At 38.6% G+C, this 24,037-nt stretch overlaps 1 protein-coding gene across 6 annotated transcripts in view; it reads right to left on the reverse strand.

Annotated features, from left to right (window-relative positions):
• Nucleotides 1–24,037, reverse strand: part of CEP112 (centrosomal protein 112) — a 284,681-nt gene that overhangs the window by 224,530 nt on the left and 36,114 nt on the right. For all 6 annotated transcript variants that reach the window (XR_010919549.1, XM_067547323.1, XM_067547324.1 and 3 more), the window contains exon 8: nt 23,933–24,010. Coding sequence is in view for 5 of the 6 variants with exons in the window: in XM_067547323.1 (XP_067403424.1) it covers nt 23,933–24,010 (78 nt within the window). In the remaining variant the exon portion in view is untranslated. The remainder of the gene's footprint in view (nt 1–23,932; nt 24,011–24,037) is intronic.

A 24,037-nucleotide genomic window follows, 5' to 3' on the forward strand; every position in this document is an offset into this window, starting at 1 on the left:
GGACAACACCTAAGAGTGGGGTGCTGTGAAGGGAGGGGCACATTAAAGCAACTTCTTGTTGTTGAACTTAAGAATCTGAAGCAAACGGAAATTGCCCCACGTACTCTGGGATGGGTGTCTTATTCATGTGAATCCTGCTTGCAGCGTTTTCCCAAGTTAATACCTAGTTACTTTCCCCCTTTCTATTAAAAGTACCTTTCTACACTGTGCTCTGTGCTCACGAGAGGGGAAGTATTGCCTCTAGAGATGCACAAGGGGTGGCGTGTAACTGTCCCCGGTTACTGGGTGGGGGCTTGAGCCGGATTTGGGTTGTATTGTTGAAGGATGTCCTAGATATTGTACCCAGCCATTGTTGCTGCCAACTCCGACTGGCAGAAGAGTTACATTTTATGGGTCTAATATCATATGTTGCAAACAGAAAATATTCTACAAACAATGTCATGGCAACCCTTTCATGTGTTCAGAAAGAAAAGCAGATGAAAACAATTTAGACCTCAGTGCATTCATCTTCATCAGAAAGCAATTGTTGGCTTACGTACTTATGTCATATACACTATAACAGCTTGGATATGGATTTATCTCCTTATTCCTAATTAAGAGGTAGTTTAGAACAGAGAGTACATGATGCCCTATCCCTGAGATGGAAAGAGAACTTAATTTTTTTAGTAGATATTTATCCATAGTTGAAAAGTTTGCAATGAAGTGTGAAATTTAGCCATTGCCATAGCCTGAATATCATTCCTTTGGGTTTCTGTCATTGTTTATTCTCCTCACAGAGACTATGAAGCAATTAAACCCTAAGGCCATGTAAACATTACTGATGTCAAACATCTGTGCTGCCCCTGTTGTTTAAAGCCATGGAGGGTGATACCAACAGAACTGTTTTTAAGTGCCTAGTCAGACTTTCCTTTTTTCAAAAAATCATCAACAGCAAACAATTATGTCATCATACCACTATAAAGCATTTTCATAAATGTAGTTCTGTGTAATCTCAAAAGCTTGTCTCTCACCAACAGAAGTTGGTTCAATAAAAGATATTACTCCACCCACCCTGTCTCTCCATCTTCAGAAAGGCAGTTTCAGAAATCTTTAGTAATGCAGTTCATAATCTAAACCTCTTAGTGGTCATCCTATTACCGCCATTAATATCAATTATCTAGGTGCTTCCCGAATTTTTCATATGTCACAATCCCAGCATTTATCATGCCATTATTTTTTCATATGAATTTGCAGAAATAGTATGATCTGTTTGATCTGTTTAATTATCTGATATATAAACATATCACTGTGCAGATCTGTTATTTTGTGCCTGGCGCTCAGAGATACTTTGAACTCCTATTAATCGCTGTTTGCTTGTCTTCACTGGACTAATCACCTTCAGGCCAGAGGTGGCATCTTGAAGGTCTCATGTATATCAGTATTTTTGGGATATTTGCCAAAACTCTATGTCACTTACCAGATTTTTTAGAGTGAGTGTGTGTGGGGGCAGGAGAGGTAAACTGTAAATTCTAACTTCAAAGTTAGAACAAATAATTTAAGGCAACTTATTGTTTTTTATCTCAAGACAAAATTTTCAACACCTGCATAATAGCAAAACAAAAAAAGGAATTATTAATCCACAATGATAAATTTTATTTTATTATTATCAAACAAAACTTCATTCTTTTCCATGCAATTAGTAAACTTCCTACTGAATGCCACTTACATGAGGCTAAGTAATAATAAACAAGAATTCTTTGCACATATATAGTGTTTTCATCTGGATAATTCAAGTGCTGAATCACTGTTGAAGTACTGCACTTCACTTGCTTCCCCTGAACAATTTTACATGTGCTCTACTAGAGAATATTTTAAAGTTATATTTGGCTTGAAGTCTCCATTACTTAGTATTAGATACTATTTTCACACATCTAAAATTATGCCTCCAAACAGTTTAACATCATGTACAGCAGTTATTATAATCCATTTTTTGCTTCTTTTGGCAGACAAATGCCCCACTAACCTCTAAATCTACGCTGCTGCCCACCTCATCTTTACGTTTTCATGAAATGGAAAGCAAAGGAACAATCATCATATATTAAGAAAACTAGGGCTGAAATCCTAGCTCCACTGAAGTCTACAGAAAAACTCCCATTGATTTCAGTGGGGCCATGATTTCATCCGAAGAACTTTAGAAGATACAGTACAGTGAAGAACGTGAACAAGAATCTATTTCCTACAGGGCCTGTAGTGAAGAATTTGCAGAGGTTGTAGTATCCTATGGGGAAACTCAATTACAATATATTTTCTGCAGCAATTCCTCATTTATTCTCCCTAGCTATCATGACTGTGTGTAACAAACATATATGGCAAAATTTGTTGAAACATGAACTGACGCTAGAGACAATAGGTCAACATTTTTCTCTACACCAGACTACCAATTATAATTAGGTATATTACATATTTCAGATATTATATATTCAACTATTGCCTGCCCATTCTGAAACACTTTCACATTTTCAAGGTTTTATTATTTTTGGTTTAATTTTATATTTCTAAAAAAGTTTGTATCCCACTCCCTTATATTTAAAAAATGAAGATGAGTAAGGATTATTATCCTCATTTTATTCCCAAAAATATGGCATAACAAAATGACTGACTTGCCAAAGGTCACACAGAAAGTCATTGGCTGAAAAAGAAAACATATGTAAAACTTTTATTTATACTGGTCTATTTATACTCTATTTATAAGAGTTTATAAAATTAGAGTAAAGTTTATTCATGCATGTATTTGTCTTAAATTCTTAGTACTGAACTGTTGACATTACAGAAAGAAGTTACTCAACTTGTACAGTAACTATGGTTCTTCGAGATGTGTTCCCCTATGAGTGCTCCATGGTAGATGTACTTGCATCCCTGCGTCCCTTACTTTGGTAGTGGTGTCCGTTAGACCTGCACATGTGCTGACCCCCCGTGCTGTTCCATGAGGCTAGCCAGCACGCGCAAGCTAACCCTCCTCAGTTCCTTCTCCCGCACAGTCATGATTGAGAACTCTGAAGTAGAGGTAAAGGAGATGGGTTGTGGAGCATCCACAGGGACACACATCTCAAAGAATCATCGTTACTGCACAAGGTGAATAACTACTACTTCTTTGAGTAGTGTCCCTATGAGTGCTCCATGGTAGGTGACTCCCAAGCAGTATCCCTTCTGGTGGGTCGGTACTTTGGAGTCTGGTCAGTTACAGATAATACTGTGGAGTGAAGATAGCATCAGAGGCGGAGTCCCCAGTAATCGCATAATGTTCTGTGAAGATATAGACAGATACCCTAAATGCTGCTCTACAGATCTCTGAGAAAGGGACATTCTTGAAGAAGGTGACAGACAAGGAGATCGACCTCATGAAGTGAGTGCAAATTGAATCTGGAGGGGTCATGTTGCGAGCTTGATAATATTGACTAGCACAGTTCAATACTCACTAAGAGAGCCTTTGGGATATTGCTGAGCCTCTGGATCTGTCTGCAATGGAAAAGTCTAAAAGCTCCTGTCCTATCTAAGTAAAAGGCCAGGGCTCTCCTGACATCTAGAGTATTTAATATGGCCTCCCTGTTGTCTTGGTGAGGTTTGGGTAGAAATTTGGAAGGTAAATCAATTGATTCATGTGAAATGGAGAGGTTACTTTAGAGATACATTTTGGGTGCGATCTAAATGTGACCTTGTCTGGGAAGAACACTGTGTAGTATAAGCCATGGAAAGTGTAACATCATGGCAGATGCATCAATTCAACAGGCTGATCACTTTGGTGAATAGGGAGGATGATCTGGTTCCTCCTTGTCAACTGATGTAGTACATACAAGCTATTTTGTCTGTTAGGACCTTCGTGTGTGATCCTGTAATCAGCAGTGCGATACATCAAGGTCAGAGGGCAGGCGGAGAGTGGTAGAAGAGAGGTATATAAGCCCTAGAATGATCAGGCCTTGTTCCCTGTGGACTAAGCCGGGGTTACTACAGGGCAATTAGGAGCACCTGAGGCCAATTAAGGCCCAGCCAGGAGCCTGATAAAAAACCAGGGTCTAGACAAGCAGGAGAGCAAGCTGGAGAGTGCTGTGTTGTGCAGAGGATCAGAAAAGAATCTCGAGAAAGGTACCAGGACCAGGAGGGGGAAAACTTGCTCAAGCAGAGCGGACACACTCCCCAGGCACTGAGGCCTGAGAGAAGAGACCTTGCCCAGGAAGAGAGGGGACAGGGAACAAGTAGCTGAAGGGGCAGAGGAGGAAAATAATTGCAGCCGTGGGCACTGTCAGTGGCATACAGCTGCTATTCATAGGGCCCCTGGGCTGGGACCTGGAGGAGCGGGTAGGCTCGGGTCCCTTTCCCTTCCCCTCCCCAAGGGACATGACTGGAGGGCCCCCCCAAGAGGAGATGGGGCAACTGGTGGTGCCCTGACCCACTACCAGAGGAAAAAAAGCACGGGACCCACTAGAGCAGAGCCGTCTCTTTGCCACAGCAGCCAGAAATGAGCGCAGGCATTCCTGACTGCTCGTAGCTTGAGGAGAGTGATGTGAAGGGACATCTCTGAGGGTGACCACTTGTCTTGTGTCGTGAGGCCATTTAGGTGCATGCCCCACCTTATCAGCGTTGCATCGGTGGTGAGAAGCATCGATGGTGAGATTTTGGAGGTCCCTCTGCAAACATTGGTTGAGTCCTTCCACCAATCTAGGGAGTTTTTGACCCTGGTAGGAGGTGACAGTGGTTTCTCCACCCTCTCCCTGTTTGGTCTGTAGATCGAGCTGATTTGGAGGCATCAGATGTGAAACCTGGCACGTGGTTTTACTGCTGTGGTCACTGCCATGTGCCCCAGTAGTTGGAGGCAGTGTCTGGCTGATACTTGCAGGCTGCTTTAAATAGTGTCTAATACCAAGGCTAACAACAGAAACCTGTGTTGAGGCAGGAATGCTCTGGCAGGTAATGAGTTGAGGTCAGCCCCTATGAATTCTAGGCATTGGGCCGGAATGAGGGTTGACGTCTCAGTGTTGATCTGTAGACTTAACTGTCTAAATAAGTTCATGGTCATTTTGGTGACCCGGTAGGCCTCCTGGAGAGAGTGGACTCTGAGAAGGCAGTCATGAAGATAAGGATAAATCATTATCCCTTGAGAGCATAAGCAACTGGCTACCACTAAGAGAACTTTGGAAAATACTCTCGGGGCCAACGACAGCCCAAAAGGAAACACTCTGTTTTGATACTGGTCTTGTTGCAGGGTAAATCTGAGAAATTGCCTATGAGCCAATAAGATTGAGATGTGAAAACACCAATTGCCCCAGTGTTGACAGTAGTGCTGGGAACCTTGTTTGTGCCAAATGCTCTAGTGCCTGACGAGACGTCATTGATGGCACCAGTGATGATTGGCTTACCAGGAGCACCTTTTTAGTTGAGCGCTTACCACTGTCTCCGGGTGCCAATGACTCAGTGCCCACACCCTTCGAGTCTGTGGGCAAATTAGCGGTGCTGGGTGCTGGTTGTCTCCATGAGCATCAAACTGTGAGGGTCTTGGTGTCAGCAGCACTGAAGAAACCAAGTGAGTTGGAGATAGCTTGCGGTTATCTCTTGGCTCACTTTGAGGACTTCCTGCTCTCATTTTAGATGCCTTAAGAGAGGGGTCAGCAGCCTATTTCTTCAATCTTGAGCCGTCAGATGTAGGGGCTGAGGAGAAGACTCTTGTTTGCCTGAGGACTCCTGACATGGGTCTTGCAGAGGTCTGAGAGCTGCTTCCAGAAAGATAATCTTCTGCCTAAGCTCTCTGTCCTTGTGGGAATGTGGTTGCAGTTGCTGGCAGAGGTTACACTTTTGCTGGATGTAGCCCTCCCCAAATCAGCGAATGCACTTAGAGTGCTTGTCCGCAATTGGAATTGCCTCTGTGCAAGTGAGGCACCTTTTGAAGGCCGGTGAATCTGGCATACACCGCTGGGAGGGGAAGGATCCTCGGGGGGGGAAGGCCCTGAGGAAATTTATTTTATTTGATTGAGGGGAGGGGTAAAATAACAAAGAAGGTAAGGAATAACTATAACTATACTATTAACAGGCTAACTGTGTAAAAGCAGATAGAGTGTGATCCTAACGGAGAGCGATTAGCTCTGTGTCTAGCCCGGGGCAGTTGAGAAGAAACTGAGGAGGGTTAGTCCTCGTGCAGTGGCAAACCTTATTGCACAGCATGGAGGGACAGCGCATACATGGGCTTAATGGACACTACTACCAAAGTTCTCTGATCAGCAGCACAAGTACACCTACTATGGAACACTCATATTGACACTACTTGAAGAAGAAAACAGTTATCCTCTCTGCTTCCACAACTCTCAAAATACATGACTAGCAGAACGAAGTTCATCATTTCCAACTTCATCATATATCCTTTCTTATAAGCCATTATATATGTCTGTTAGATAATATATACATAAATAATGACTTGCAAGGAAAGATATAAATACATAGATAAAAAAATTACATAAAACAAGAGCTAAAACCATCCTTTTTCACTGCTAAGTAAAGGATTTTTGTACTGCAATATTGACACCTAATCCTGAAGGGATTGCAAAGGGGAAAATACACATAAATGGTCTGTATGAAAAAAAAATATGAGTGGGGATTAGTTTCGGTGTGGCATACACTTCTTTTTCCCCTCTAAAATAATATCTCCTTTTCTAGCATAAGCTTATTTATCACCCTAATTGTATTCCTTCCAACAGAAAAACAAGACCTGAAACATCCTGAAACCTAAAAGAGGGAAGACATAGTAACAGAAAAACTTCCAGCAACACAAAGAAATGCAGAGAGGAGCAAAATATCAACCATGACCACAGCACGGGCCTTAACTTAAAGAGCAGTGGAGCTGACTTCTTTGCAACTCCAGCACAGTGCTCTAACGGCACTTTGTACATGAGAGCTGATCGACCTGTAGGCCTTAAGCAAAAAAAAGCTGCTCTCTGCAAGAGTTAGAAGGCCCACAGCCTGTGTCCTTTTCCTAAGCTATTTAGGATAAGCTGTCTGAGGATAACAAGAAAAATCTCAAGATTTAAAGAGGTGGGCTGCTTCACTGTAAATGATTTTACATATAATATCTCATCTAAAATTACTGGGAGGTTAAAAACAACTGTATGTCTAAACTGCAGATAAATGATTGACTACAGTAAAGCTTACACTGACACACCAAACTACTTTACAAATAATTTATCAAGGAACAAGATGGTTTCCTTTGGTGAAAAGTAAGGTTTCTTTCATAGCTAAAAACTTCAGAAGTCCTTGACTTTGTGTAACAGCATGATCAAGCCTAGTTATAAAAATACCCTTTTCTCTTGGGCTCCCAAAGTATCTAACCACCAACCAAGTGGTGCACCTCTCTGAAGTTTGATTCATTCCATTTGATGAATCTGGGTTTCTATATAAATAAACAAGGAATCTGTGAAAGTTTGGCATATGGATTGTTTCTGTTATATGAAAATTGCATTTTTTTCTCTGTGTCAAGGGCACAGCAGTTTTCATTTGTTGCATTTACATTTTCCACAAATGATTCTTTCAGAGAGCACAGATATTGCTTTTTGCCTATCTTTCTACTTGTTTTAAATTTATAAAACTGTGTCAGATTTTCAAACATCCTACAAATTAAAGGAAGTAATAAATAATATTCTTCCTAATGGAACATAATGTACAATAAAAGCAGCTTTTCCATCTGGAATTTACATTAACCCTGGGCATTTTTCTTGATGTTTTTCAAGTGATATCAAGTGTATCAGTACAAAATAAAAAATCTCTACACATTATTTCATTCACCCAAGGAACTCACATGGTACTATAATGTTAGATATGGGAAGAAATTAAAATTAAATTAACTTATGCAAAATACTTTTTTCTGTTATAGAAATGATTTTGGTAATTGTCTTTCTGAAATACCAGATATCTAGCTTTGGTCTTAACACTATAATTTGATCACCACAGATAGGGTACTGAAGCTTTGCAAAGTTTCACAGCTGTAAAGGGTTTACACCTGCATGGATTGGACAAGTTACAATTCATAAAGTTAATCATATGTGTCAGTCTTTGAAAGACTGGTGTCTTAACTCAGCAAAAATAAAACTGCAATTCAAAAATATTAAGAACATTCCAAAAATCACAAAAAAAAGCTGTGGTATGCAACTCCTTTTCTAGATAATTGTATTTTAATAATTTATATATAGTTTTTGCCAGGAATTTAAAATAAGAAAATTAAAATTCCATTAGCAAATTTTTCAATGTTTAAAATTTTCTTTTTAAATTCACAAAGCAAGGGCCTCATATATTAATTATTTATATATGTAGGTATATGGATGTTTTTTCATTTTTAACATTTTTGTAAAGGACATGTTTTAGTATAAACAATGTGATATCCATTCAAATTATAAATTAACAGGACATGATTTTTAAATGTCCCAAATGTACAGCTACTCAAAATAGAAGTGTTTGCTCTGAAGTTGATGTTATATTCTATTTGCAACTTATTTTCCCAACAAGAAAGTAAAATATGAAATATTTTTCTCAAATCCCCCGAGGCACTGGTTTGAATACAGACTTTACATCTTTTTGTACTTATAAATTAATTAAAAATTTAGAGCCATTGTCACTTCATTATTTATATGGAGGTCTGTTTCATGTCTTTCAAAAAAGAAAATGTCATCTAAATTTTTTGTTTTAATTTTTAATATTGTCAGGGATTTCAACTTTAAGGGAAAATTTTTTTGAAGTGAATGATAATAGTTTTGCCCTGATCAAATTTAGTCATTTGAAATAATTTTATCCAGATAAATATCTATTAAAGGAATGATCCTGTTAAAATGTATTTTAGTACCATAACACATCATATTAAATATTTTAAGGAATTCTTAAATATTGCACTGGAAGAATATTCAATAGTTTTATTTGGAGTGACAACTTCTTACACATAATGAACAGTCTCCGCCACTTGTAATTATGACACTTGAGGATCAACAACTGCCAAAAAGCCTGAAACATATTTAACAATTGTCAAACACATACAGCATCAACTCTTTATAAACAGACCAAAAATAGAGCTCTAAAGTGCAACAAATTGCATCCTTTTTAGTGCTTGAGGTTCCAGTCCTGAAAATTGATCCACGCAGGTGAAACCTTGTGCCCATGCAGAATTTTATGGGCTTCAAAAGGTGACAGAGAAAATTCAGTCCAGATTGCAGGATCAGGGCCAAGTGAAATTGGGCTCAATTCTGTAAATTGCTGAGTTCCCATTGAAGTGAGTGGCATTGGGGGGTGCTCAGCAACCTGAAGGATTGGAGCCATAGTGAACAGAGGAGCAAACAGACAGACAATTATCCCACTGCCCTAAATCAAGTTATTTGTCAGTTCATCTCTAGTTAAGCAACAGAAACCCCAATGATTTCCCTACATAGCAGAAATTAGAAAATCAACTGTGATAACCCAGTTTCTATGTTCCAAATCATATATGTACAATGGAAACCCACACATTTGCTTTTTGTTTACAAATATGATTTATTGTTTTCTAATGTGTAAGCCATCAGTCTTTGAGCCTATGTTCAGTTCCATCCATCTTTTTATCTACTACAAAATCATACACAACTATTGCCACTACATTCATTTTTCACACATTTCCAGATATAGACCATTATATTGCAATTACTCTCAGAATTTCCACTCCAGTTTTTTATTAATAGAAAATTATACTGTATATGGAAAGGAAATTTTTTTTAAAAAGCTACTTGGAGGTGTAACAGATTAATAATGCCGCTAGAGATTAATTCCCAGCTGCCTGACAACCATCTGGACATTCTGCTGGTTAAAACACTGGTCTGAATTGCTAAACCACCTCTTTGATCTTTCTCAATGTCTCCAGTGCACATGTACAATAATTAAAGACATACGTCACTTATGTGGCACATACAGTGTTGTTAAGAAATCTATTACCAGCAATATCAATATTAGCAAACTTTAAAAATCACAAAGCCAGTTTGTAAAAATGTTTCTCACACTGGCAGTACATTGTATGTAGATCTCTTATTTCTGTGTCATGTCAGTCTACCACTAAAATTGGTTTTACTAAGATCAACACTGAAGGGATATCTACAAAGTAGATAAAAATGACATTTCATGACTATGAAGTCAACGGGACTACTTCTGTAAGTAAGTTTTGTAGGAACAACCCCACAATTGGTCAGAAGTCACATGAACAAGAGATATAGTTTCGTAAACGAAAAGCATGCCTCACAAATCTATTTTAATTTTTTGAGGGTGTAAGCAAGCAAGTGAACAAGGGTGATCCAATTGATGTAGCATACTTGGACTTTCAGAAAACCTTTGACAAGGTCCCACACCAAAGCTCTTAGGCAAAGTAAACACTTATAAGAGGGAAGGTCCTCTCATGCATTGGTAACAGGCTAAAAGATAGGAAACAAAGGGTAAGAATAAATGGTCAATTTTTACAATGGAAAGAGGTCAACATTGGGGTCCCACAAGGATCTATACCAGGACCTATGCAGTTCAACATTTTCATAAATGATCTAGAAAAGGGGGAAAAAAGTGAAGTGGCGAAGTTTGCAGACAATACAAAATTGCTCAGGATGATTAAATCCAAAGCTGCAAAGAGTTACAAAATGATCTCACAAAACTGGGTGACAGAGCAACAAAATTGCTGATGAAATCCAGTGTTAATAAGTGCAAAATAATGCATCTTGGAAAAAATAATACCAAGTATACATACAAAAGGATGAGGTCTAAATTAGCTGTTACCACCAAGAAAGAGATCTTGGAGTCATCATGGATAGTTCTCTCAAAACATCTGTTCAACATGCAGCAGCAGTCAAAATAGCTAAGAGCATGTTAGGTACCATTAAGAAAGATATAGATAAGACAGAAAATATCATAATTCCACTATATAAATCCATGGTACTCCACACCTTGAATACTGTGAGCAATCCTGGTTGCCCCATCTCATAAAAGTTATATTAAAATTGGAAAAGGCACAGAGAAGGACAACAAGAATGACTGGCAGCATAGAACAGCTTCCATGTAAGGAGAAATTAAAAAGACTAGGATTGTTCAGTTTAGACAAAGAAACAACTAGGTGGCAATATGACAGAGGTCTATAAAGTCATGAATAATGTGGAAAAAGTGAATAGGGAAGTGTTATTTACCTCTTTACATAACATAAGAACCAGGGGTCACCCAATGAAATAATAGGCAGCAGGTTTAAAAGAAATATAAGGAAGCACTGCTTCACACAACGTACACTCAAACTATGAAAACTGTTGCCAGGGAATATTCTGAAGGTTAAAAGTATAAATAGGTTCAACAAAGATTAGATAAGTTCATGAATGATGGGTCCACCAATCACTATCAGCCAAGCTGATCAGGGATGCAACCCCAAGCTCTGGGTGTCCCTAAATTGCCAACTGCCAAAAGCTGGGACTGCCAATGGGGATGGATCACTCAATAATTGCCCTGTTCTGTTTATTCCCTCCGAAAAATCTGGCATTGGCCACTGATGTAGACCCAAGAAAGGATACTTGGCTAGATGGACCACTGGTCTGACCCATCATGGCCAATTCTTATGTTCTTATGCACATGAAGCACATATACACCCTGCATATAAGATATGTAAAATGGAGTGAAGGTAGCTACAATATAAACCCAATTTTTGTCCACCCCTTCTTTCGATCTCTACAAATATTAGTCTCAAAATTGGTATGTCAGATTTGGGGTTTTGGTAGAAGCTCTGTATAGTAAACAAGAAAATCCAAAGTTATACTAAAAGTTAAAAGAAGTTTTGGAAGGGATACAAAACATTATGCTTCAGAACTTAAGCCAGTCTCTAACTATTAGGCTTGAGTTGCACAGGGGAGATAGATTATCTTACATCTGCTGGCTGAAGGGTTTCTTGCAGCTTTCTCTGAAGTATATTGTGCTGCCCACGATTGGAAACGGTATTCAATAATGGAGATAATGATAACATGTTTGTGTAAGTCATGGCATAATGATTCTCCTAATTTGAATGTCCATGTATGAGGAAAAACCTGGACTGGAACTTGGAAAATCTGGGTTTAAACTGCCAGTTCTGCCACCGACTATTTAAGAGACATTGAGAAGATGATTTAACTTCACTGTGCCTCAGTTCACCATCTGTAAAATAGCAGAAATAATATTTCCTGCATCTCATCCTTCATCTGTCTTGTCAATTTAAATTAAGGTCTTAAGTGTAGGGACAGGCTTAATGCACATGAACAGTGCATAGCAGAATGGGGCCCTGATCTTGATAGGGAATTCCAAGTGCTACTGTAAACAAATAATTAATAGTAATGGAAGAATAAATAATCTATATAGAGAAGATAAAGGGAAGAAGTTATATATAGTACTACGGATGGTAGTATATGGATACATATGGATGATACTATATGTCTCAAGTATTTATGATTTAAGCAAGCAATAATTACAGAATGAAGGTTGTGGTTGTGAAATTATTTGAACATGGATATAACAGGAGCTGCAAATGAGTTAACAAGTCTATGCATAGATTTAGGGACCCTAATTATCAGCAACAGATATGAGATTCCAGGTGTTTTACAGCTGTGATACAGTAATTGATGTGCAGAATGCACATATAGAGTATTTAACTCTGTGCATTGATTTTCTACACCCAAGTACATTTCTTCATAAATGAATACATGTTAAGACACTCAGGAGCCAAAACAACACTTTTAATAAACTTGTTATTATTTTGGAATGAAATACATAGTGCAATGCTTTTTTCTTCTACAAAAATTATTCTTTTCCTTTTAAGAATAAACCAAGTTCATGAAAGATTACTTTGTTGACACTGGTGACTGGGCCTGAATCACACTTGTATTTTCAAAGATTTTCTTTACCTTTGAATTACAGAAGGCTTGCAAACTTCATGTAAGCATATGCCTTTCTTAACCTGCTCTCAGACACAGTTCACATATTATGGGGTCCAAACTCAGCTCCTTCTTGGGGCTTGGTTTTATTAACACAAATTTAAACAAAACAGCAACAAAGTTCAGCTCAAACCTTTTTTGCCCAGGCTTGGGGCTCTTAAAGTTCCTCATGAGTGTGCTGTGTGCGTGTGATATATATATTATATATATAATTATTTATTTACACACAGACACACACACACTTCATTATAATATTCAGGAAAACAATTCTGATGGAGTTTATTACATTCTTAGCAAAAATGACAAAAATATCTGTTTTCAATTAAGAGAAAAATGTCTAATCTGTGATGTAGCCCAAAGCATAGCAATTTTAATTTTACATTGTTAGAAGCTCAGGTTAATTACAAGAGTTGTCTTTTAAAATGCTGTCTTTGTAACAGTTTTTATTAATTGCTCTTACTCCAGTAAGCATTAAATGTGTAATTCGTATTATTTAAATACTTTAAATAAATTAAGAGGAAGCATGAAAATATTGAAAAAGTTCATTCACACTGACCACTTCATAAAACTAATGAAAGGATAAGCCAGTCTGATGGGTGAGCCACCCTGCCAGACTTAAGACCAGGGTCCCAGTCTCTAGGTCCTCTGGCCAGCCTTCCATGGCTTGATGTATTTTTTTTTCCCTTCATTCTTGTTCAGTGTCCATTTTCCTTGAATTAACTTTCTATCATTTTTATCTTTCTAAAATGCATGTTCATTTTTCTTCTAACTCCCTCACTTCTTTCACTTGACATTTTAATTATCACTGTTCTCTTTAATCTGAGTCCCAGTTTCTGTGTCCCTCTCTGCCCTCCATTTCTACTCACCCTACAACCCATTTCTTCTCTCTCCCTTGAATGAGAGATGGGCTGTACATCTTGCCAATCCTTAAAACGCAGGTCAAAGTGTCCACAAAGTGACAGAGTGACTCTGTTTTCAACATCTCAAAGTCTGCAGATATTTAACTATAACAATGTCACAGTCCAACTGCTGTCCAGCTACCCACCCACTATTCAGCCCTCCTCTCTCCTCAACATGTACTCCCTCACCATCCACCACCACATGGCAAACCAGGATACGTTATACTGCAAACATTCCATACCTCCCATGGAAAATTACCCACTGCCCCCAACACAAGTTCCTCTCACCACCACATCATTTCCAGATAAAAGAGGCCCCCACACCTCTATATTCCCCTCCACACTCACCAGTCATGCTGTCCATATGAACAGACTTGTGCTGACAGTTTCTCTAAGGCACACCCAGAACACAATAGGTGCAAAGGACACCTGCGTGGTTCTTCTAAAGCCCAACACACAACAAAAAGTTTAGCATAGGAGTCCAAGATCAAAATATGAAATGTCAGGAACATAACCACGAACATGACAGACTGAAAAAACTGAACTTCTCTTTACTTAGAGAGACAAGGTGGATGAGGTAATAATATCTTTTATTGCAGTGGGTCTCAACCTTTCCATACTATTGTACCCCTTTCAAGAGGCTGATTTATCTTGCGTACCCCAAGTTTCACCTCACTAAAAACTACTTGCTTAAAAAAATCAGACATAAAAATACAAAAAAGTGTCACAGCACACTATTACTGAAAAATAAGTAACTGAAAAATAAGTAATTGTGTGTATGAAATTTTAGTTTGTACTAACTTCGATTTTGCTTTTCATATAGCCTGCTGTAAAACTATCTACACGAGTTGATGTTCCTCCTGGAAAACCTCTGTGTACCCCCAAGGAGTACGCATACCCCTGATTGAGAACCACTGTTTTATTGAACCAACTTGGTCTGGTAAGAGAGAAAAGCTTTCAAGCCACACAGAGCTCTTCCTCCGGTCTGGGAAAGGAGCTCCCAGTATCATAGCAAAATGCAAACTGGAACAGATTGTTTAGCATAAAAAATGAGCACATATTGTAAGGGTCCATTCAAGGCAGAGTGGTCTGTTAACACCTCTGCAGCCATAGAACTCTGTGTGGCTGGAAAGCTTGTCTCTCCCAAGTTGGTCTAATAAAAAAATATTACCTCACCACCTTATCTAATATCCTGGGACTGACATGGCTACAACTACACTACATACTTCCCCTTCGATCTCAAAAGTCACATATCAAGCTTCATAACATAGTTGTTACACCCTGCATAGCCCTCAATAATTGCCTCATCTACAATATGAGTAAGCAGCCATGAGCAGCACTATAGAGAATATAATTATGCTACACTCAAGCCATGTAAGTACTTACAGTAGAATTCATGTTTGTACTATAATAACCTTCAGATTAAAAGAATAAATACATAAATAAAAGTTTGTCTCTTGACAAAATTTTTATTGCCAGCTATCTGCATACTGGCAACATTTGAAAAGCAGAATGTTAAGTCACTTGAAATATTCTTGCTTCAGATCTGTTGAGCTTTAATTTATTGAGTTTAGATAGCTTGCTTACTGGAAAAAAAACATATTGCAGAGAGATAATAAAGATAACAAAGACAAAAAATGTACTAGCAAAGAATAAAAATGTGAAACTGAAAAACTATGGAATAGAAGCCCTTTAAAGAAACACAAAGTAGTTCCAAAATGAAGTATTTTATGTCAAGTAAATTGATTGGTGGCTATCCACAACCACAAAAATAATACTGGAATTATATGAATAGATTTGTTCTCTATTCGACAAGAGTTTCAAAATCAAATCTTAACAACATAGTCAGTTTTTTGTTTTTGAAAAACAGAAATAAGTACTTCACTTCTTTTTTCACTCAACGGGTGGGCGGCATTCAGGATGGGTGGAGGTGAAGTTCAAAGGGAGCTTGCCTATTCCTCAAGATAAACCATTCCTGCCATCTGTTCTCAGTTGTTCTGAACTGCTGAAAACTGATCTGCCCTTGTTTTGTTGCCTCTTCCTTGTTGAATCCAAGATTTTTCAGTGATGACAGTTTCCCAAATGGTTTAATCTGCGTCAGAAGCATTCGGGAAAGAACTACTAAAACCCACCACCTGATGATGCTCATATTTGAACAATTCTGTGATGTGGTTATCATTGAAAATGGCCATGTGTTTGGCATTACAGAGTTAAAACAGGTGCAGGGATGGTTTATGAATGAAGGGCTAAAGGTTAAAAGCAAAAAACCACAGTTATTTTATTTAACGCACTCCCTTTTACCACAAAGAAGTTGAAAAAAGCTAAATCTTTAGAAAACTTTCTTTTGTACAGCATTACTTTTCTGTTAATGTATTTCCATACTCTAAATGAAAAGGCCTCACTTTTAATTGAGCCTCACAGTCAAACTAAGAAGAAAACACATTTAAGCCTCCAGGTTAATAGTAAGCACATGGTGATTGTGAAATACTTTCTATAACCTTTCAAGTTAAAAATAGCCTACAGTACGGTGCCATTACCAAAAAGGACTGGATCCTACACGGTGTGATTTGCAGAAGACTTTGCAATTTCTACAGAATCACTTTGTTGAGTGTTTTACAGGGGCTCAGTGTGAATTCCTGCTATCTGCATGCGTTCACAATATTATTCAGCTGACAACAGAGTGCTTCTTGATATCTAGATATAGATGATATAGATATATATTGTCTATTCCACCTCTAATGAAATCTTGTCTTACCATGTTCTGGTACAACTGGTGGTTTTGAATACCGCCAATCCAAAGAATTAGGCAATAACAAAGCAAGTCAGAGAAAGTGAGATCTACACAAGGCTGCTCAGTGTGGTTGGTAGAGAAAGCATCTTGAGTATCGAATTGAATTTGAAGTTGTTGATAGGGAGCAGCTTTTCGGATTCCTTCCCTCATTAAGTCATGGTAAAAATGGTTACGAACCTTTTGTAACTGTACTTCTTTGAGACGTGTTGCTCATGTCCATGCATGCCACATGCACCAGTGCCGGAGATTTTTCCCTCAATGGTGTCTATGAGGCTGGCTCTAGCGCCCTCTGAGGTCGCGCACATTATGCACTGGTATAAGGGCACTGTCAGCTCCCCTCTCTTTCAGTTCCTTCTTGCCTGAAACTCAGACAGCGGGATAGGAGTGTGGGTCATGAAATGGACATGAGCAACACATCTCAAAGAAAAACAGTGACGAAAGGTTAGTAACTGTTTTTTCTTCAAGTGCTTGCTGATGTCCATTCCATGTTAGGTATCTCGCAAGCCGTGCCTCTGGAGATGGGCTAGGAGTTCACAGATGTGCGGATTGCAACACAGCTCTGCTGAAAATAGCATCATCCCAGGCCTGTTGAGCGATGGAATCGTGGGACGCCATCAATCCAAGGTATGTATTGATGACCCACATCGCGGCCCTGCAGATGTCCTGGATTGTTATCGGCGCTAGGAAAGATGATGATGATCCCTCTGCTTTTGTCGAATGAGCTGTCACAATAGTCAGAGGTGGGACCTTTGCCTGCTTGTAGCAAGCTCAGATGCAGGCAATGACCCAGCACAAGATTCTCTGGGATGACACCAGGAGTCCTTTCATCCTGTCAGCCACAACGATAAAAAGCTTCATAGACCTACAGAAGGACTTGGTCCTTTCAATGTAGAAGGCCAGAGCTTGTGTAACATCTAAAGTACGTAGCCACCTTTCCTCATCAGTGCTGTGAAGCTTCGGAAAGAAGACAGGCAGAAAAATATGTCCTGATTGATGTAGAACTGCGACTCCATGTTTTTAGGAAGGCAGGGTGAAGAGGCAGCTGGATCTTGTCTTTGTAGAATACCATATAAGGAGGGGTTCTGAAGTTAGGGCCTTGATTTCGGAGACCCTTCTGGCTGAAGTAATTGGCACAAGGAAGGCAATCTTTCATAAAAGAAGTAGAAAAGAGCAAGACACTAGAGGCTCAAGGGGGGGCCTCTATGAGCCTTGACAGGATCAAGTTAAGGTCTCATAGGGGAATCGGATCACAGACCTGAAGGAAGAACCTCTCTAAACCTTTGAGGAATCTGACTGTCATCTCATAGAAGATAACTGATCTGCCCTAGATTGGAAGGTCGAGATGGCTGCCAAGTGAAATTTGATTGACAATAGTGCCAGACCCTGATACTTTAGATAGAGCAGATATTCCAAGATGGATTGTAGAGAAGATTGAGTTGAAGAAAGGTTCCGTTCAGATGCCCAACAGGTGAAGCACTTCCATTTTGCCAAGTAGGTCACCCTGATGAAGGGCTTCCTGCTACCTAGCAAGACTTGCTGGACCTGCTCGGAGCAGGCCACTCCTTGAAGTTTAGCCATACAGCAGCCACATTGTCAGATATAAGGAGACTAGGATGTAGCAGCTGTCTGTGTTCCTGTGAGATGTGATCTCAGATCAAGTCCAGGCAGTTTGGGAGTCCCTGAGGGGCTGCCACCGCTAAATATAGTAGCATGCTGAACCAATGCTGGCCCTGGATTCATTAACTTTCTGGACAATGTGCAAGGCCCATCTTTTTACTTCTGAATTTGGGAAGGGAGTGCTGAATGGGAGCAATTTGTTTTATGTTTACTGTTTTTGTCTGATACTCATGTAATTATTACTGTGAGCTGAGCAGCTTGCTATAAAATTCAATGTATTTATTTTATACAGTCAGTCTTTATGTGAGAAAGCCCACAGCATGGGGTAGATTCTGATATTTTATAAATTCTAAATAAATAAATAAAATATAACAACATCAATAGGACTACTAAAATTTGTTGAGGTAAGCAGAATTTGGCCTGTTAAGGTTAAGTAAATACAGTATGAATTTTAAAAAGTGGAGGGGGAGAGAGAAACAAACATTTTATAAAAAAAAAAAAATCTATAAAAGTACAAATGTGCAGATTTTTAAAAGTTAATTGAAAATCCTCACATTTACAAGGGAATTTATTTTAGTCAAACACGTCATAACTTAATTCTGATGAAAGTGGTGTTCCCAGATTTGAATATGCTGCTTTGAAAAAAATTGTCTGAATTTGTTACATGTCCATCATTCTAGTCATATAATCAGAATTCTGCTGTACTACCTGTAAGGAGCATTACAGCACGAGGAGCATAGGGGGGAGAGGGGAGGTACAAAAAAACCAAAAACAGATCATCATGGGATTTCTTAGGAAAATAGTAAACTTTTTTGGGGCCAGGATGTTTACAGGATACATTTCAAGCTACACACCAATTGACACTGTATTTGCAAACTTCTCAGAGCAGCTACAAAAAATAAAAGCAATCCATTTAGAGCACCAAGAAAAAAAAAACAACAGCCCAGGGTGTGGAAACACATGAAACTACAAAACATTTCAAAACGAAGCTTAGATGCAATATATGAACAGGTTCATGGCTTTCTCTCTTTCAGTGATCAAATGTGGCATTCAGACGTTTATTCCAATACCAAAATGTCATCTTAGAAAGCAAAGATCTCATTACATGCACAACATAATCAAAAGTGACCGTTTCCTCTTAATTATTCACATAACATATTCTAAAGAATAAACAACCTCCAACAATAAATGTCCAAAAATAATATGGAATCAAAACTGGAGTAAAAAAACAGATGAATCTAACACGTGCAAACTACCATTATACTTACAAAAATTGCTTTGTTTTTTCCTTTGATATAACCTGAAAAGACCTCAGGTATTTTGGGTAAAAGGTTGGTTTTGTTAACACGCAACAGAATCTTATCTATCCTCAAATTTGAGCAAATAAACAACAAATAAAGGGCCAGATCCAAACTTCATTTTGAAATACAAGGTACTGCTTCCTGTGAATAAGGTCTATAGGATAGCATTTCTTCCCAAAGGTTAACTACACTACATTTAAGTCTTTCCAAGTTTGCTGTAGCTTGTCATTGTACCAGTAAGGGGGGAAACATTACTGTGCATATTGGATACCTGTTTCTTTTCTCATCTCTCAGAATAGTATGATCAAATGTAAAATAAAATAAATTGATCCCCACCATTGTAACAAAAAACAAAGTAGGGGGAAAGAGGTAATACACTAAAATAAAATAAAAAATAATACATTGCACTTATGCAGCCCCTCTGACAACATCAAAACATTTGGTAAACAATAACTAAGCCTTCTAAATTAAGAATTGCCCCTTCCGCCAAACAAGGGGTGGGTTTTTTTCTTGGACTGCAGGAGATGGGCACAATAGGGTTCTTTTCAGGAGTCTGGATGGTGGGGGCATAGAGAGAGTATGCCTTCCTGGGCACACAGGAAAAGCATGACCAGAGGGAACAGAGCTAAGTGATTGTGACCCAAGGACCTCTTGATGGCAACTGGCAGAGTACACAAGGGTGCATAAATGTTACAAGGATCCGCTGGATCTGGTATTTACATTCTGGTTCCCCAAAGAGTGTTATGTAAGGTTTTTCCTTAAAGCCTGTATCACATCGGTCATCAAAATCTTTGAGAAATGTACACATGGATAATATGTAATGAGACACATATATATTGGAAATTATGTTCTTAAGCCCTTGTAGTTATAGCCAGGTCACCCACAGGTAGCATGCCATGAGACAGACTCCACCAGGACAGGAGGTAGGAGACACTTATCTTCCTAGTTAGCCATTGTGTATTGTGTGTCTTACAATGGAAGACAATTAGCATACTGAGTCAAATGCTAATGAAGAGATTGAGGGGATTTCAAGAGGAAAATAAATAAGAAGAAGTAACCAGCGGGGACAGGGGGAACCCTGTTTTATAAGTGAAGAAAAAAGGACTCAAAAAAGATGTATTCGAATTGGAAAAGATACAGAAAAGAGCAACTAAAATGATTAGGTGTATGGAAAAGCTTCCATATGAGGGAGAGATTAATAAGACTGGGACTTTTCAGCTTGGAAAAGAGACGACTAAGGGGGGATATGATAGAGGTCTATAAAGTCATGACTGGTGTGGAGAAAATAAATAAGGAAGTGTTATTTACTCCTTCTCATAACATAAAAACCAGTGGTCACCAAATGAAATTAATAAACAGCAGGTTTAAAACGAACAAAATGAAGTATTTCTTCACACACCACACAGTCAGCATGGGAACTCCTTGCCAGAGGATGTTGTGAAGGCCAAGACTATAACAGAGATCAAAACAGAACTAGATATATTCTAGGAGGATAAGTCCATCAATGGCTATTACCAGGATGGGCAAGGATTGCTGTTCGCCAGACGCTGGGAATGGCCGATGGGATGGATCACTTGATGATTATCTGTTCTATTCATTCCCTCTGAAGCACCTGGCATTGGCCATTTGTCGGAAGATAAGACACTGAGCTAGATGAACTATTGGTCTGACCCAGTATGGTCATTCTTATAGTGTGATACATCCGGGGCACAAAAAGATGCCTTGGCATCCTTGATTCTATAATTCCATCCTTCATCAGGGAAGGCAAGTTGCCAAGTAGCCCCCAAATTTGATATTCCTGCATGTACTCTAGAACTTGACTGTATTGCAGTCAGCCATCTTGCATGTTCAGTCACTGCCAGTTGAAACCCAAACCCAAACATAGTTAGAAATAGCTTTAGGACCCTGTGAGGCAAGGCCACACAGCTGCACGTTTGCAGTTTTGCTATCACAATGGAAGATGGGATAACAAGTGAATGCACTATGAAAATAGAAGGAATGTTTGGACAATGGCCTTGGTTTTAGGTGCCTGTAATATGTAAATTTTATTGCTGTTATAACGAGAAATACTTTGCTGGTAAGGAAAATAATTAATTGTTATTGGCTGTTGCTAGGGAAATTATTAGCCTATTAGAGGCTATTGTGACTTATGTGCTTAGCCTGGAGAAAAAGTATTTAAAAAGTTTAGTTAGTTTGAAAGTGTGCTTTGGAGCACTCCAAAGGAGCTTTCCTTTGGCAAGGATCTGATGCCTAAGTTCTGCAGCACCTAGGCGAAAGGAGGGGCCCCACAGAAGCCTGACTGTTGACTCCTCAAAACAATTTTAACTTTGATAAATATGAAGGTTTAAGATGCTCTGAACCTACTGCTACAGCATAAGTGTATGCGTGCGCGCGCGCACACATTTGAGACCTAAAAAAAAGTAGTTTTAGGTGAAAGCATTCTGGTTTGTATCAATCATTTATCAGATGGATGAGCTGTTCCCCCATTGATTTATTCCTGACATCACCTTCAGAGAAACAATTAAATTACCACTGCTTTGGGTTCTGAAAACCCTGGATAACAGCCAGTGAGCTAATCTCATGAAAAGTCTCAGCAATGCTCTGGGAAAGACTTTGGGGGTAAGTAGTATCTTATTAGACAAGAGAACATCTTGTTAGTTGAGTTTAGGCTCTAAAATATTGGTATTATTTTATATGTAACCCTTTGTTTCCAATGCTTCTGTTTGCTATCATTTGAATCTCTGTTTTTTGTTAAATAACTTATTCTTGTTTTCACTAGACACACATCTAAATGCTGTGCGTTAAGCAGAGCTGGGATCTAAGGTATAACTAGTAAGTGGGTGCTGTACAGTTCTTTTGGGAACAGCAGGTCTAGTAATTATGTGAGCGTGCAGCAGATAAGGAGCTGGATACCACAGGGTGACGTTCAGATGCTCAGAGGTTGGAATATGTCTATCACTAGCCTCCATGAGGGACAGCAGAGCCCACGTGGTCTGAGAGGGACTTAAATAATTGCCTAGTAGCTCGAGGACAAAAGGGGTAGGGGATAGAGGAGACAGTTCCACTCCCATATACCCCGGTATGTTATTTAAATGAGTAAACCTGGCAGCCTGCTACTTCCATCCCACACCTCATGTCTATATCATTTCATGAATGTTCTGATGAATGAAAATTGAATACTGTAACCTGCCACAACTAGAACAATATGAGAAAAGAACTGTGGGATATTTAGGCTGATGTAATGTATATGTTTTATGGATCCCAAACTCTTAGCTGAAGGTTTGGAAGTTTAACCCTCAGAACACTAATATTTTCAAGGTGCTAGTCAAGCAGCTGCTTAGGTTGACAGAGCATAGTAGAATACAGAGTATGTGTCTACAGTTTCCAAGTTGCTAATATGCATCAGTGAAAAAGAATATGTACAGAAGTAATGGCAGAGACATCACAATAATATAGATACAAGCATGTCACAAAAAGATTTCCCAGTTACAGTATTAAAGGATTTGGTTTTATAGTACAAGGAATAATGTGCCCCAAATTGTACATAATAAGACTGTAAATTCCATCCAGGGGTTCTAATGAAGATATCAGCCATAAGAGCAAAGCCTGAGTGGTTTGTTCATGTCACTTGAATTCATTATGCCCCTAATTTATGTGCATAAGAAGTGGTATATTATTTAACACAATATCTATTTCCAAAAATAATTCTCACAGCCTAGCTCTCCTGTCCACCTCCCACATCCCATGACATCTTTCTCCTTCAGCCTTCCAATATATTCCAGATATCTTTCCTCAGTTTCACAGATTGGTTTGGTGGGAGTTAGGGGAGCAAAAAAGGAAGCTGTTGATGTTTATGCTACATATAAATTTCCAAAAGCACATATTTTGTATGTACTGACACGAATTAAAATACAGTGGTGGCCCTTCAGCACACAGGCAAATTCTACTTAAATTAAACAGATACAGTCACTAGAATCTGTATTATCTTGTAATTCAACAGAACTAATTATGAGTAAAGTTAATAACGTGTAAGTGTTTGCAGGATCAAAGGAAATTAATTGGCACATTTCTAAAGGGTTACCAATACACAGTTTTTCTTTAAATATTGACGCTGTCATATTTTTCCTAAATTGTTGTAAAATAAATTATTTGCTTAGTACAAACTGAGTGACCTTTAAGTACATTGTTTGAAGCAAGATTTCCAGCATATCCATAATTATACTACTATATATACACTGTTTTGATCATACACCCTCTCTTCTGAGAAAGAACAGAAATTACTGATCAAATCATCACTTATTTATTTTGCAAGAATGCATTTTTTTTTTTTTTTTTTTTTTTTAAGGAAGTCTAAAGATCCATACTTGTGAAGTATCTTACCTCTTTTTCATGCATGCGAAACAGTGATTGTTCATCACGAAAAGTGCTAATTTTTCCCAAAGCCATTTTGGGTGTTATCTAGTGAATGAGAAAGATCATATTAAA

The sequence above is a fragment of the Emydura macquarii genome, unplaced genomic scaffold (genome assembly GCF_026122565.2).
Source record: "Emydura macquarii macquarii isolate MOO-44397 ecotype Brisbane River unplaced genomic scaffold, CSIRO-AGI_Emac_v2 contig_1230, whole genome shotgun sequence".
Classification (NCBI taxonomy): domain Eukaryota; kingdom Metazoa; phylum Chordata; order Testudines; family Chelidae; genus Emydura; species Emydura macquarii.